The sequence below is a fragment of the Cebus imitator genome, unplaced genomic scaffold, assembly GCF_001604975.1.
Source record: "Cebus imitator isolate Cc_AM_T3 unplaced genomic scaffold, Cebus_imitator-1.0 Scaffold273, whole genome shotgun sequence".
Classification (NCBI taxonomy): Eukaryota; Metazoa; Chordata; class Mammalia; order Primates; family Cebidae; genus Cebus; species Cebus imitator.
This window is the reverse complement of record NW_016107588.1, coordinates 35,193-52,190: the sequence shown is the minus strand read 5'-3', so window position 1 is coordinate 52,190 and position 16,998 is coordinate 35,193. Positions and strand designations below refer to the sequence as shown.

Sequence of the window (16,998 nt, the reverse complement as noted above, 5' to 3'; positions counted from 1 at the left end):
CCCTGCCTCCAACCCCACTGGCTTTTGGAAGGCCGGTGCTCTGGGCTTCCATGCCATGGAGCTCACAGCCTCACCAGGAAGGTACCCTCTGCAGAGATCATTTTGGAAGTGTCTGCCTCAGCAAGCAGGTGGAGGGGAAGAGGGAGCTAGCAAGGCACGAGAGACAAGACTCGGGTGATGGCAGCAAGGACACTGGGGAGGCAGAGGGGCCAACGCAGAGCTAGGATGAATCCCAGGGTTCGGGTGGGAGATACGGATTTCCCATCAAACCCTCACGGGCCTGGGAAGAATCTATCTTGATCCCTAGTTTGCAGAGGAGAGAATAGGCTCTCTGAGAGGTTGCCTGCCTTGTCTGGTCCTACCTACTGGCAGCGTGCACTGCGAGAAAAGTCCCAGTGCAGGCCAGTAGAACACCATGGTGATGGCATGCCCTGCCCTTGGAAGGTCCCAGAACTTCCTCAGCCCTCGCTTCCCACACAAGCTTCTAAATTGGGACCCTGGGGGACTCATCCCTTCCTAGAGACCGCTATCTCCCACCTACCCGCGGTCCCACCCCAGACACACTCCAAGGACTTTCAGAAGTGCTGAGTACATACAGTGGTTTCCTCCCTTCTGTCCAAATGTGGTTGCCATCAGCGTGATCAATGAGAGCCAAAGGGGGACGAAAATCGGGATGCAGGAGAAGGCGTTGTGGCCATCCAGTTTGTGAACCAGCAGAATCTAAAGAAAGAGACGCAGTCAAGGCCCTGTGGACGCCAGCACCAAGAACAGACAGAGGAGGAAGCCAGACCTCATTAGGCAGCTCCCCTCCCCCAACCCGCCTCGCAGGGCCCCGCCACAGTGAGCTGTCAGAAGAGGGAATGTCAGCACCACAGGAAAAGGCAGAAAACCACCTATCCTTGGGGAATGCTCTAAGTGAGCTTTTACGCCCCTCTTCAGAGCTCAGCAAAAGCGCATCCACTTGAAAAGCTCCCAATACCAGCAGTTTTATGGCAAACTCCTCCCGGTGTTTGTTCTAAGGAGTCAACAGCTCCCATTCTAGAATTCTCCACACGACTCCAATACACAAATCCGACATCCACCTTTCCTTTTCCAAAAGTGGAAACTGGAGCCTTACAGAGGCAGCATGGCTAAAAAGGTGCGCTCTCCCCAAGAGAAAGGAAGGATGTTCTCCTTTCACTAAAGCTCCCTCCCAGAGACGGCCCTGTTCTCTCCCCTCTCCTGGAGTCGGCTCACTGTGACACTGTGAGCTCGAGGGACAGAGGCTGCCTTTCTAGGGGTGCAGGATCCTGTCAGGGGAAGCACGAGCTCCACGGGCCGAAGAGGCTTCCCGCGGAATGCTTACCTCAAACGTAAGAAGAGGCACCACAATGGTCATCCAGCTCAGGGCCATGGTTATGTGTGTCCTGCGCTGCTCGGCAATCACATCCATAGAGCGCAAGAACAAGACGGACCACACGATGTAGTAGAGGACCACCAGGCACAGAAAGGACATGAGAATCCACAGCGGGACACACACAACCTGCGGGGAGGGCGAGAGAAATCGTCTCTTTAGCACATCCGCCCCGGCCTCTGATGGAAGGCATCTTTGGCACCTCTCCAGTTAAGACGGTCCCACCCGCAGGCTGAGTAAGGGCAGTTCCACCTCCCAGGCCTGCTGCCAGGACCGCACGGGACAGAAAAGTTATGGTGTGTGCCCACTGTAGGGCTTGCCGCCACCAGGGGACACAAACGCTCAGTGGTGACATCAGTCCCTCTTCCTTTGAGTGACAGACAGTCCGGCATCTGGCTCCGCAGCCTTTGCTCTTCCAGAGGCTTGCCCTCCCACACTCACTCAGGCTCCCCCAGGCCCCGCTGGCATCACAGCTTCCCAGGGAATGGGACACAGCTGTCACCCTGTGCACACACACAAGATCTCACCCCAACAGACTCTCTTCACCGGCAACCTTCCCACACCCTGCTGGGGGTACTTTGGCAACACAAATGGGAATGGGCTCCCCAGAAAGTGTGGCTGCCTGGGCTCCTAAGGACCCGTACTCTCACCCCTACCAAGTTAGTGAACTTGGCAGGTTGACGCTGGATACGTAACGCTGCCGGGTCCCCGCCTCCACGGCAAGGTCACATTCCGAATATGTTGCTATCGTACCAGGCGGTAGAGCTTGTGTCATCCACACGCAGGCCCAGAAGATGAGTTCTGGGAGCGTCACTTGGCCAGGCTCCCCTGTGACAGACATGTCTTCGCCCTCCTGTCCGGTCCCCTGGGACGACACTTCTCCCTTCTCCCTTTTTATTAATTATCTAACATACAGTAGGAAAAGTGACTGTCTTCCTTTGGTGTGGTGATCCCCGAGTCTTCACGCAAGTGTAGATTCGCACAGCCACAGGCAGGACGCAGAAGACGTCTGTCACCCTGTAAAACTCTCTCGGGCTGTCCCTTCGCTGTCACACCATCCCACCCTTAGCCCCGGCAACCACTGATCTGTTCTCCGTCACTGTCCTTTTTTCTCTGCTGGAACTTTATGTAGATGGCATCACAAGGCAAGTAGCCCGTTGAGACTGGCTCCCCGCCATCAACCTAATGTGTCTGAGATTCATCCAAATTGTTCCCCGCATCCACAGGTGGACCCTCTCGCTGCTGAGTGGTATTCCACTGTATGCATGCCTACAGTTTGCTTATGCGACCCTCTGCTGAGGGTGGTTTCCAGCCCTTGGCTATCACAAACAAGGCCACTGCAAACACTAGAGTGTGGGTTTCTACCTGGCTGTGCCCTTTCACTTCTCTAGGGTAAATACCTAGGAATGGGGCAGCCGGCTCCCATGGCAAGTGCACTTTTAACGCATCAGAAACTGCCAAACCGTTTTCCACAGTGCCTGTACCGTTCTCCCTTCCCGCCGGTAACGTCGGAGTGTCCCAGTTCCTCTGCATCCTCCCGGGCACGTGGCTTTGTAGGTGCTGTTGAGTTTCACCATTCGGAAGCCATGTGTTTTGGGCTCTCATCCCGGTTGTAGTTTGCCTTCCCCAACCGGTAATGATGTTGCGCATCTTTTCCTGTGTTTTCTCACCATGCACATATCCCCTTTGCAAATTGTCAAGTCTTTTGCCAATTTTTAAATTAGGTGTTTCTTTTTGCATTTTTGAGTTTTTAAGAGTTCTCTGTATGTTCTGGGTGCAAGTCAATGTTTTGATGTGTGCTTTGCAAATATTTTCTTCCAGTCTGTGGTCTGTCTTCATTTCAGTTTTGAGGAAGTCCAAATTTATGATTTCTTTCTCATATGGACCATATTATCAGTGCCATTTCTAAGACTCTTTGCCTAATTGCAAACCCCAAAGATTCTGTCCTATTTTTTTTCTAACAGTTTTACATTTTCTTTTAGTTCTAGATTTGAGTTGACATAGGAATTTTACTCCTCCTGACCAGCTTGGAGTTGTTGATTTTAGGCTTTGCTGCAGAGCCTATGCACAGCCTTTCTTCCCCCTTCCCCCTTCTGTGATGAGATTCTCCTTTTTACTGAAGTTCCCTTCATGGGTGAAATGTTAGATCTCAATAGCCTTACTTGTTCTCTCTTGCTCACTATGGGAAACATGTATTCAGACTGCTTCATTCACTGCAACCTACACAGGATTAAGGGTAGAAAAAAAATCTTTCTTCTCATTTGTGGAAAGCATTCAAAATTACCTATCATTTGACATTTTCTTATACTAAAAATTTGGTCTTTTTTGGATATGTTTCCTCCATATAACAACAGAAACAGTTTTGAACCTAATGACATTTTTGATTATGAATGTTTTATCAAAGACTTTGGGCAGAAGAGATTAATCTCATCTTTAAGTATGGAGTGTATTTAGCTTCCCTTCATTTCTTCTCTTTTCCCAATTTTTTACTATACTTTTTACTTTTTAAAGGTAACTATATTTAATACATAAAATATCTTGTATGTAAAAGTATACATCAAACAAAAAAGAAATTAAAACAGAAATAAAAAACACTAGCATGACTTCACGTCCCAGTGGCAATGGAACTCTTCTGCCTTTGGTCTCAATCTTTTTTCCATGCGTTTAATAGTGGAAACTATACTGTGTTCTCTAATTTCTACCTTGCCACTTATCTTTCTATCTCTCCATCCATCTGCCCATTTATTCATAGTTAATTTCAACCAAATGCCCAGTAACTGAAGTCACAGTTTAGAAATATGACATAGATGCCACCACCAGTAAGATAGTAAATGGGTATGGCGTTTTGTGTTTTGTTTTGCTGCTGTTTCTTTTCTGAGACAGGGTCTCGCTACATTGCACAGGCTGGTCTCAAACTCCTAAGCTCAAGTGATCCGCTCACCTTGGCCTCCCAAAGTATAACTTTTGGAAAAGCAAGCTGGCACTGCAGTATATGTATATAGGAATCTCAAACAGTTCCCAACCTCTAGCCCAGTAACACTTTTTCTGGACTATTTCCTAAGAAAACAACCAAAAAAAAAAAAAAAAAAAAAAAAAAAGGCAAAGATTTTTAATGCATAAACATGTACACTGCAGCATGATTTAAAATCATTCAACACTGGCAACAATGGAAATATGGTATTTTAGAAATAAGAGGATGGTTTGATACATGCACCTGAAGAATATTTTGCATCAATTAAACTTTAGAAGTTATGTTTATAAAGAACTTTTATTAACATTAAATGTTTATGATACAACATTAAAACAAAAAAAGTCAGGATACAAAATGATACACATAGTTATATTCCAACTGTTTGTATAAAACATGGACATAAAAAACACTAATCATGTTATCTCCAGATGGTGGGATTATGGGTGATTATTAAGCTATTACTCCTGCTTGTCTGTCTTTTCCAAGCTTTCTAAAGTGAGTATGAATTACTCTTATAATGAAAAAGAAGTTTAAGGATTTTAAAAGTTACATACAAGCCAGGGCCAGTGGATGATCTTGTCCAGTCTTAAGGCAATGAATATAAACTGGAGAATGTTGACAGAACACAGGATTTCTAACTAAAAATGAAGAGAAGAATCAGTTAAACAAAATATAATTTGCATTTAATACTGCAATAATTTGGTTAACACACTAAAAGACAATACACATTATAATACAGTGTAACTTGTATAATATGATGTTGCACTGGAAACTCCTAATTTTTGGTACCAGATGGGCACAGCAATACTAAGGCAAGGGGAACTATGGCTCGGCCTGCTGCCTTGTCCCTCTGCTGTCTTGCCTTTTCTGGCCCGAGGCCTAAGCACAGACGAGAACCTTGTTTCCAGGTTCACTGGAAACACAGGCTAAGTGCAGTAGACCACTAAGCTTCCTTCATGCCCCTTTCAACAATATTGTCTACTCAAAACCATCTTGTATGTCCTTCTTCTCATACCTCAGATTTGCCCTTGAATTGCACCTCTTCCTTTCAGGCTCCTTGAGGACCCTGTTACATCCAGCCATCAATTATAGATTCTTTACTGTATGTTTAACCCCACCCATTCCATTGATACCTTTTAGCAGCACAGAAACAAGTTAACTCCTTCTCATTAAAAACAAAAACCCCCAAACCAAATAAACCCACCCCTTCCTTTGATCCAAGACCTTTCTTAGCCTCAGGTTTCTTTACGTGAGACAGTAATGAATATATAAGCCCCTACTATCTCATCTACCATTCCCAGCTTCCTCCATTGTGATCTGCCCTCCACCCCCATGACCACCAGAAAACAGCTCTCATCAAAGTCACCAATAACCTGGAGGCAGCAAAAACACTTCAACCGGCATCCTACTGATATTGTGGATGACTCTTTCATGTTCGCTACCCCTCCTCCTGGCCTTCTAGAATCCCACCATGCAGTCTTAGAGCCCTCTGGAGTGCTCTGGTAATTCCTTCTGTCTCCTTTTCCCCCTCTTTAAATGGTGATGTTCCCCAGAGCCACGAACTCAGTCTTCTCTCCCCCCTCAGGGAGACAGACACACAAACACACATACTTTCACTCACCCATTGTACCCTGGACTGAGGGAAAAGAAATTTCAACCAGACCGTTGGCTTGTATTACTTCCTTAGTGGTTAGTTCTCACATCTGTCTCCAATTTAGCCTTCCCGCTGTGTAGCAGACACAGCTGTACATAGGCCACTTGGCTCTCCTAGAGGCACCTCAAATGAAGCCAGTCCCAAATAGAGATCATTATCCCCTGCACCTTAGAACCTTGTCTCTCCTCTTTCTGTAGCCTCCCACGTCATTTTGAGGCCCAACAGTGGTCTCATTTCTCAAGCCATGGGCCTGGGAATCACTCTCTATTCTTTTTCCCATGCTCTCGAGTTCTGTCACCACACCCTGTCCACTGTACCATCCAGACTCTCTTGAATCCCGTGCCCACTTTCTATCTGATGACTGCCAAGTGAGGTGTTCTTCCTCATCATCCCCCTATCACTTTGGCAACTCCCTTATTAACCTCTCACCTCCAGCCCAAATGCTCTGCAGGCTGCTCCTCACTCTGGTAAAACACATTCTGTCCACAGAATCAAAATCTAAGACTGGGCCCAGAGCTTCCCAAAAGTTTTCAGTACACAGGTACATAGGGAACTTCATAATTCCTCCGTAAACCTGTAGGCCAAAAGAAATCCCTAATATGGCTGGAAATGTCAACAGTTGCACTGATTTAAGTAATTACGTCTAACTTAGTATTTCTGTCCTAAGTAGCCATTTGAAAAAATAATTCATGTAAAACTAAAGAAAAATGTTTATTTTAAATAACCAAAACTAATTCCCAGTTGGATGCGTGTGCCTGTCAGGTGGCTCACCATTTCTCACACCTTAGAATCAGACAAGGCACTCCCACTCTTGTTGCCTGTTTTTCACCTGAATTTTCACACAGCACTGGCCTTTTTCTTTTTCACAACAACTGCCAAAAACCCAGCTTCTTAAAGATATGATGTCACTGAAAGGAATGTAATGTGGCCTAAAAATAAACCTGTAAACCATTTCAAGCTAGTAGTTTGTATGATGTCTCAACAAATGTCAGGTATTAACTGTTTTCCTCAAAATATCCACTATCCCTTGGTGCCCTGTGAGTGCAGTGGGGTGCCTGGGGCACTTCAGCGCAGGCTCTGTGGGCTGAGGATGTGGCCCCTATTCGACCCAATCCCTCTGTAGAGGCGCCCTTTCTTCTCAACTCCCACAGTTCCTTCCTTTCCACCTTATGCTCCTGTCATATCTGAACTGCCACAGTCCACTAAGCTGATGGAGTGTCTCTGGCCTCTAGGCTTCCGCATGTCCTCAAAATGCCATCCCTTCCCTCCCAACACAGGGCTCCTTGGAAGATCACCTTCCCATCTCTGTATGAGCCTACTCCCAACCACCCCCTCACCAACATAGGTACTTGTTCTTGTGTTAACAGGAAGAGAGAGCTCACTTCTGGTATGTGGTTTCTTCCAAGGGTAGGAATGCCAAGTGTGAATATGTGAAAGACTTACTTTCTATAATTCAGGCCCAATGCAGTCCTAGCCCTTGTATAGTTTTCCCTCAGTATCTGTGGGGGACTGGTTCCAGGACTGCCCATAGATACCAAAATCCACAGATACTCAAGTCCCTGATATAAAATGGGAATTGCAGGGAAGGTGAAAGTGGACCATCAGACACTCTCCCTCCATAGCCCACTCCTACCTACCAGTCACACCCATGCTGTGGCCTTTCCACCAGCATGAGAATCAGGGAATAGCTCCCTCTGTTCAAGGCCAAACCCTTCCTGGTGCTCTGGGTCCCATTGTCCCTCTGAGTCCCACGGGGCCTTGTTCCATCATTGTCCCTCTGTCTAGATACCTTTCCCCCATGCCCAGACCTGGGGTCCGAGTTTGTATGCCTGACCCATAGCTGCTATGTTTACTTCCTAAGCCAACTGCAGTCTTCTTCCTTCACTCTTTGTCCATAGTTCTCCCCTCCACGCATCAGGAGTCAGCTTTGGGTCCTCAGCTTTTGTGCAGTTATGTAGTTATGTGCCTGGGCTTTAGACTTGGGCTGACTGAAATGAAATCCTCATCCTGCCCCTTCCCATGCAGCCATGAACAAATGACTTACCTTCTCTGTATTACCTCACGGGTTGTGAATATTGCATGTGAGGTGCCTCACCCAATGCCTGGCACACAGTAAGTGCTCAATAAACGTTATCTGCAATTATTTTCATTACTAGTATTACTAGTCTTGGTATGCTATTCATCTGCATATCCCCTATGATTAGAGGAAAAGGGCTTGGCATATAGTAAATACTTGATAAATGTTTATTGAATAAATAAACAAACATCAGGATATAACCAGAGAGCAGGGGAGGTGCTAAATCATGGGGTCTGGGGTTGGAAGATGGTCAGTTTTGAGTGTCAAATGGCTGGGCTATAGTACCCAGTTATTTAATCAAACACTAAGTTTGGTGTTGCAGTGAAGTTACTGACTTTGAATAAAGAAGACTACCCTCCATAGCATGGGGGGAGGGCTCATGAAATCAGGTGATGGCCTTAAAAGCAAAAACTGTGGTTTCCTGGAGATGAAGAAATTCTGTGCCAGGATTGCAGCATCAACTCCTCCTGGGTCTCCGGCCTGTCCACCTGCCCGGCAGATTTCAGACTTGTCAGCCCCACAATAATGTGAGCCAGTTCCTTAACTCTCTTTATATGTATATCTGTAACTAACCTATTAGTTCTGTTTCTGTCTGATTGATACAGGATGTGAAGCTGGGAGAAGGCTGATGTCTTGGGTGAAAAGCCAATGTTCTAAGTGAAGAAAGAAAAATGATTATTTCCATTGTCTTTTGTTGGCTTACTGTCTCATGATTTAGAGCTGTTAATGTTCAAGCTCTTCCTAACAAAGAGTAAGAAATTAACATCTGAATAACTGAGCAAAAGATTTTACTTTTGAAAACATTCTCTTTTTTTTTTTGGAGACAGTTTTGCTCTGTCACCCAGGCTGGAGTACAATGGTACAATCTAGGTTCACTGCAACCTCCACCTCCTGCGTTCAAGTGATTCTCCCACCTTAGCCTCCTGAGAAGCTGGGATTATAGGCATATGGCACCACACCCAGCTAATTTTTGCATTATTAGCAGAGATGGGGTTTCACCATGTTGGCCAGGCTGGTCTTGAACTCCTGACCTCAAGTGATCCACCCACCTTGGACTCCCAAAATGGAAAACATTCTTAAATATATGAAATCTCACCTCTAGTGACCTGTCATGTCGAAAGCCCCAAACACAAGCTGCAACAGACACCGGGGAAACGAAGAACAGTGGCATGAAGACCAGGAGCCAGAAATGGCTTCCCCTCTCGATTCTGTCACAGACCAGAACTTCAAACATCAACAAGAGCAAGTGGATGCCTACTGCAATCAACATGGCTTTAAACTCCACACATGTTTCTCCTTCTGCTCTAAAAAGGGAGAGAAGAAGAAAACACCCTCAGTTCAGAACCTCCATTATAAGCAAGCAGTTCAGGGCAAATACCAACTTATGTTGATACTTTGAATTTTGCTTGTAAATTCGACAAAAGCAAAGGGAAATCGGGTAGAAGGCTAACTTAAATGTAAGCTTTGATAGGCAATCTCTGAAACACTGAAGAACTACTACAGAGGTCAGGGAAGGATAACATGGGGAGAAATGCCAGATGTAGGTGATGGGGGGATGGAGGCAGCAAACCACATTGCCATATGTGTACCTATGCAACAATCCTGCATGATCTGCACATGTACCCCAAAACCTAAAGTACAATTAAAAAAAAATCCTACACAATAAAATATGAATAACTTAAAGAAAAGAAATGAACATTACAACAAAACCAGGCGTTAATGTTTTAACTGTACAAGGATATTCTCAAAAGAAATAACCAGTTATTATTTCCCTGACAATGTACATAAAAACTTCTATTCACATCTTTAAATTCAACAAGAGTTACTTCCAAGATTATTCAAGCTGATTGCTTCTACTGCTAAAACCAGACAAATACCCCTTAAGTCTCATGATCTTTATTTTTCAATGAATTAAACACCACGTAAACCACACTTCACACAATATTATAAAAATAACTAGTTCTATGAACAAGTGTCAGTTATATTTCAACAAGATATAGTAACTATTGTTAGGTGCTATTCTTAAATGTAAATAAAAAGTATAAATGATTTTTATTTTTCTTTCTATTCCATTAAGATAAATTAATACCTGCAGATCAAAGAGAAAGAAAAAGAAGAGTTAAAACTGTTCTCAAACAAAATCAGTTTAATTAGCTAATATCATGTGTAATAACCTAAATGGATCTATAATTGAGCAATGGTAAGCCCACCAATCAGGAAAAGGCTCTATAATGCATTTGAAAGGCCTACAATGTTTATTCTAAATATAGAGAAACATTTATGATATACATGTCTTGAGGGTGATAAATACACCAGAGGTTAGATCATAGAGATAATGCTATCAAAGCTTATTCCTGTAGGACTCAAGCGTGTTCCACGGGTTAATGTTAACATAAGAATGACCACACCCATACATTCCTCACATTCAACACCAAATAAATAATTCTTTCCTTGCTCAAAACATCTTAAATAAAACCAACAAAGAGAAGTTTGAGTATATTCTAAATATCAATTAGTAGAACCTAAATGTTTAACTTTTCATTCTTTGAGAAGCAAACATTAGATATCTGAAAATATCTCATAAAAAAGAAAGCATATACAGCCACACAGGTCATCAATCTTTCAAAAAAAAAAAAATCTAAGAACTTTGAAACAGCTATACATGAATGTCTCCCACCTGCCAAAGCTCTCTGTGTAACTGTTTTACAGCTCTTAGATATGTATGTGATATGTAACTTACACAATCTGAATCTTAGAGTTAGTAAACAAGAATTTAAAGAGTTGAGGTAGTGGCGGGGCATGGTGGCTTATGCCTATAATCCCAGCACTTTGGGAGGCCAAGGCAGGTGGATCACCTGAGGTTAGGAGTTTGAAACCAGCCTGGCATGGTGAAACCCTATCTCTACTAAAAATACAAAAAATTAGCCAGGAGTTGTGGCAGGCGCCTGTAATCCCAGCTACTCAGGAGGCTGAGGCAGGAGAATCACTTGAACCCAGGACGTGGAGGTTGCAGTGAGCCAAGATCATGCCGTTGCACTCCAGCCTGGGCAACAAGATCAAAACTCCATCTCAAAAAAAAAAAAAAGTTGAGGTAGTTTCAACTTTACACTTTTCCCACATGAGCAGCTGCCTATTGGGAATTCCTTTACTCCTCATCTTCCTAGTGAAGGTTCATAATAGCCTCTCACTCTTAAATCCCCCATTTTTCCTTTATGTAGTGACAGTCTCTGTGGCAGAGAAGGGAAAGCCTCTCACAGGTCCCAGAAACACCAGGCTGCATGCTGGAGTGAGCCAACTCCCAGGAATTTGGGTCAGCTGAGGCATCCAAGAGCAGGGAGAGCAAAAGTTGGAAATGGTAAAGGGTACCCCTCTCTACTGCCCCCAAAGGCTCTGCTTTCCTTCTTAGCATCCAGCCCTCAACTTTCCTCATTCCCCAGCTGCTGTCTCAGGGACTCATGGTCTCCTGGCTAAGACACCTCCCCACACTGATAACAGTCCTCAAGCTCTGGGGCTAGGAGGGTGGCACAGGGGAGTCCCATTTCCAAAATTTGAGCTGGAGAAAGATCTTTCATGAGCAAACATAATATGAGTGTCTTCGCCTAAAGACGGCGGTTTCATGCTACTTAGTCTAGTATGGCATACCAGTTCCGTATTTGGGGTGCATTTTGGATTATACAGGTATTTGTAAGCTGGCTGGCAACTTAATTACCCCCAAATGGTACTGCTTTTGTAAGAAAATACATACCCAACACCAAAATTTCAAAAACACAGAAGAGATTTGTTAGCTTAAACTATAGTTCTAACACCCCAGATAGGTAGAAAATAAAATGGTCCTTACTTCATCAAAAGTGAGAAAAGTCAAGATATTGCTCCCTCATGATAGTGACCAATGGGTTTTATAAAGCAGTATTACCGATATTGAGGATTTCGTGCCCAGACTCCAGTTCCAACTGAGGCTCCAACAATGACCATTAACTTCCACAGCCATATTGGAGCAAAGACAGCCCAGTAACTCCACTGTATGATGCCATCCAAACGAAGGGCCAGCAGCACAGAGAACAGCAGCAGACAGGCATAGATGAGGAATTTACTAGGAGAAAAGGAGAATCAGAGGATTCACTTTTACAAACATGTGATACTGAAATGGGGAGTAATAAGAGCAACATCTGTCAGCATGTAAAAGGAGTCACTAACTCAACGACCATGTATTGAAAAGGTCTATGGGGTAGACATAATGTGTTAGGAATAAAAGAAACATAAAGAAGACTAAAATAAGTCTCCTGCTTTCCAAGGCTTCCTCATAAAAGGAAGTCCACACAGAAACATATAATACAGCATGATGTTTGTGATAAGAGCTTGGAAGAGGAAATACAGATTGTGTCTGAGGCACTCAGAAACAGAGAGGTGATGACCCTGGAGCTGGTTCCAGAGGGCAAGTAGAAAGCTGCCAGTGGGAAAGGAAGTAAGATGAGGAAGTATTTCAGGCAGAAGGAACTAGCTATACCAAGACACAGAGACTGGAAAAGGCTGACATGCTCAGAATATGGTCAAGTTCTGTCACTGGCTGATTATATTTCTAAAAAGGGAGCCATCTGTCATATTCATATGGCATGAACATTTTAGTATATGTATTATATTTTCCATAACTGAATAAGTTACACATACACACATGCTCATCCCATATAAAAGGGAATTGCTACAGAGGATGTCCTTGAAATATTAACTGGAAATTACACTCTTGAGGACTTCTATTTCCAGCCTTGATATAATAATAGGAATATAATTTACCTTCCCACCTAAATAAGAAACTTGGATACAGTCTACAAAAGAACAGTTTTCATACATTGACAACACGCAGTGGAGAACAGGTGAGAGGGAGGAAACAAAGGAAGTAAAACCTACTATTGCCCCAGTTTGTGGATTAGAGGCAGTTTCCAGGCTGAAGCAAGACAGTAGTTAAAACTCACCCCTATCAATAACTATATTAAATATAATGGCCTAAATACCAATTGAAAGACAAAGATGATCAGATTGGATAAATAAGCAAGACAACTATATGCCATCTATAAGAATCCCACTTTATCTATCTATAAAGTCACAGACAGATTAAAATCAAAAAGAAAGAAAAAGTTAGACCAAATAAACACTAACCAAAAGAAAGATGGAATGACTATATTAACATTTGTTTAGTCTTCCATTGCTGCTGTAACAAATTACCACAAGCTTAGCAGCTTAAAACAATGTAAATTTATTATCTCACAGTTCTATATAACAGAAGGCCAGATGGGTTTGGTTGGTTTCTCTATTTGGAATCTCACAAGGCTGAAATCAAGGTGTCTGTTGGTAGAATGCTTATCAGGGGACTCTGGCAAAATCCACTTCTAAGCTCATTCATGTTGTTGGCAGGATCCAGTTTCTTGTGGTTGTAGGACTAGAGTACCTATTTCTTTGCTTGCTGTCACCTGGCAGCTGACCTTAGATACTAGGGGCCTCTGTTGGGCTCTTGCAAATAGGCCCCTCCAGGTGGGCCCAGTATAATCACATGAGCCCTTAAAATAAGAAAACAAAAGAGTTAAGTTGGAGAAATGTGGTGGAAGAGATGAAGCAGAAGTCAGAGAGATTCCAGACTTGAGAATGATTCAGTCTGTCACTTCTGGCTTTGAACATGGAGGTAAGGAACCATGAGCCAAGGAATGCAGGCAAGCTTTAGAATGTGAGAATAACTCACAGCTGACAGCCAGCAAGGAAAAGGAGACCTCAGCCCTACAACCCCAAGGAACTAAATTTTGACACGAGCCCAAATGAGCTTGAAAGCAGATTAATCCCTGTAGCCTCCAGAAAGCAATACAACAGTCCTAACACTTTGATTTTGATCTTGTGAAATTAGGCAAAACACCCATTTGAGTCATGCTGTACCCGGACCTAAAGAACTAAGAGACAATAAGCTTCAGTAGTTTTAATAATTTGTCATGGTAACAACAGAAACTCATGCTAATAAATATATCTTCAAAGTCCCCTTTGCCATGTAAAATAAGATATTCACAGGTTTCAGGGCTTAGGGCCTGGATATCTGTGGGGGTGGGGCATTCTGCCTACCGTACCGTAAGACACAGTATGTTTTTGATCAAGGGCTATTTCCAGGGACAAACAGAATTAGTTCATAATGATAAAGGGGTCAATTTGTCAAGAAGATCTAACACTCATAAATGTTTATATGCCTAATAACAAAGTTTCACAATATATGTAGAAAATACTGATCAATCTAAAAGGAGAAATAAAAAAATCGAACTGTCATAAATGGAAATTAACATTACTTTCTCAGTAATAGAACATACACAGAAAATTACTAAGGATATATATGATTGTAGCAACACTATCAACCAACTTGACCTAATTAATATTAATGAGTTTCTCCCAACACAAGCAAAATACAGATTCCTTTCAAACACACGTGGAACATTTACCAGGACAGATTGAATTCTGGGCCATAAAACAAGGCTTAACAAATTTAAAAGGACTGAAATCATACAAAGTAAATAAGCACAATGGAGTCAAACTAGAAATCAACAATAGAAAAATATCTAGAAAATTCTCAAAATATTTGAAAATTAAATGCCATACTGCTAAATAATCCATAGGTCAAAGACCACGAAGAAAATTTAAAAAATATTTTGAATTAATCAAAAGCAAAAACACAATATGCCAAAATTTGTGAGATACACTAAACCAGTACTTAAGGGAAATTATAGCATCAAATACTTACATTAGGAAAGATCTCAAGTTTCTAAGATTCTATCTTACGAAACTAGAAAGGGAAGAAAAATTTTAAAAAGCAAACAGAAGGAAGAAAATGATAAATATAAGCATATAAATCAATAAAATGTAGTAAAAAGGCATTAGAGAAAAAAAATCAATACAACTAAAAGCAATTTCTTTGAGAAAATAAGAAAATTGGTAAATTTAGAGCCAGAGTAATCAGTAAAAAAAGTAGGCTCAAATTACTAATATCAAGAATGACAGCATGGATATCACTACAAATTCTAAAAATACTAAAGGGATAAGTAGGGGATATTATAAACAACTTTATGCCAGTAAATTTCTTGAAACAAAGACAAGGAAACTGCAATTCTAGTTAAAACCCTTTTCACAAAGAAAATGTTAGGCCCTGGCAAAATCTACCAAACATTTAAGGACGAAATAGCACCAATTCTTCACAAACTCTTGCAAAAAAGATGAGGCGGGAACATTTCCCAATTTATTTTAGGAAGCCAGCATTACCCTGATACCAAAACCTGACCAAGAAAGAAAACTACAGACCAATATCTCTCATGAACAGAGATGTAAAAATCCTCAAAAGACTTTAGCCAATTGAATTCAGCAATATATAGGGATACTATATTAAGACTAAATGTGGTTTAGCTAGGATTGCAAGATCACAATCTTGGATTAAGATCTGAAAATCAGTTAACATCCTTCGTGGTATTAGTAGGCTGAAAAAGAAAAATCACATGATCATCTCAATAGCTGTGTAAAAAGCATTTGACATAATTTGCTACCTATTCAAGATAAAAGTTCTAAAGAAATTAGGAATAGAGAAGCATCTATGAAAAACCTATAGTTAAAATGCTTAATGGTGAGAGAAGCAATACTTTCCCCTTAAGACAGGAAACACAGCAAGTATGTCCACTTCAACTTATCTATTCAACATTGTACTAAAGGTCCTAGCCACAACAATAACATAATAAAAAGAAATCAAAAGAATACAGTTTTGAAAGAAAGAAGTAAACCTGCCATTATCTACAAACAACATGATTTTCTGTGTAGGGAATCCTAAGGAATTTACAAAAGAACTAGTAGACCTAATACGTGAATTTAATAAAATTGAAGTATACAAGATAAAAGTACAAAAATTAATGCATTTCTTCTATATATTAGGTATGACAAACTGAAAACAGAAATTTAAAAATATATATCATTTACTGCAACTTTCCTATAAATTTAAAACTATTCAAAAATTAAAAGTTTATGAAAAATCCACCACTTATAAATAACATCACAAATATAAAACATTTAGGGATAAATCTAACAACATACATGCAAAACCTATATACTGAAACCTACCAAACACTGGTAGGACTGTGGGGAAGTTATAAACAACAGAAATTTATTCCTCACAGTTCCAGAGGCTGGAAGTTGGAGATCAGGATGCCAGCACGGCTGGGTTCTGGGAAGGGTTGTCTTCTGGGTGGCAGAAGGCAGACTTCTCATACCCTTCACATGGTGAAAAGAGAGTGAGCTAGCTCTCTGTTCTCTTCTTATAAAGGCACTAGTTTCAATCATGAGGGCTCCACCCTCACAACCTAATCACCTCCCAATGTCCCGCCTCCAAATACCATCATATTGGGGATTATAATCAATTTGTGATTTTTGAGGGGAGGCATTCAGTTCACAACTACCAAGAAAAATTAAAAATCTAAATAAATGGAGAAATATACTGTGTTTATAGATTAGAACACTCAATACTGTTAAGATTTACATCCTCCATGTATTAGTTTCCTATGGGTGCTGTAACAAGCTACCCCAAAACTGGTGACTTAAAATAGCACACATTTATTATCCTGAGGCCAGAGGTCCAAAAAGGGTTTCAATGGACTAAAATCAAGATATCAGCAGTACTTACTCCTTCTGGAGATTTTAAGGGAGAATCTATTACTTCTTTTGTCCAGTTTCTAGAGCTGTATTCCCCTGGCTCATGGCCCCTTCCTCTATCATCAAAATCAGCAGCATAAAATCTTCCAATCTCTCTCTGCTTCCATCACACTGCCTTCTCCTCTTAATATTATCTCCCTCTTATAAGACCTGTGATTGACTGCATTTACTGCCCACTTTGATAACCCCATCAT

At 41.9% G+C, this 16,998-nt stretch overlaps 1 protein-coding gene across 3 annotated transcripts in view; it reads right to left on the bottom strand.

Moving 5' to 3' along the window:
- Positions 1-16,998, bottom strand: part of TMEM185A (transmembrane protein 185A) — a 33,341-nt gene that overhangs the window by 2,392 nt on the left and 13,951 nt on the right. For 2 of the 3 annotated variants that reach the window (XM_017500866.2, XM_017500867.2), the window contains exons 2-6: positions 12,009-12,185; positions 9,192-9,399; positions 4,919-5,002; positions 1,346-1,522; positions 597-720 (exon numbers count right to left, since the gene is read on the bottom strand). In XM_017500866.2, the coding sequence (XP_017356355.1) occupies positions 597-720; positions 1,346-1,522; positions 4,919-5,002; positions 9,192-9,399; positions 12,009-12,185 (770 nt within the window). The remainder of the gene's footprint in view (positions 1-596; positions 721-1,345; positions 1,523-4,918; positions 5,003-9,191; positions 9,400-12,008; positions 12,186-16,998) is intronic. The other variant, XM_017500868.2, reaches the window with a different exon arrangement.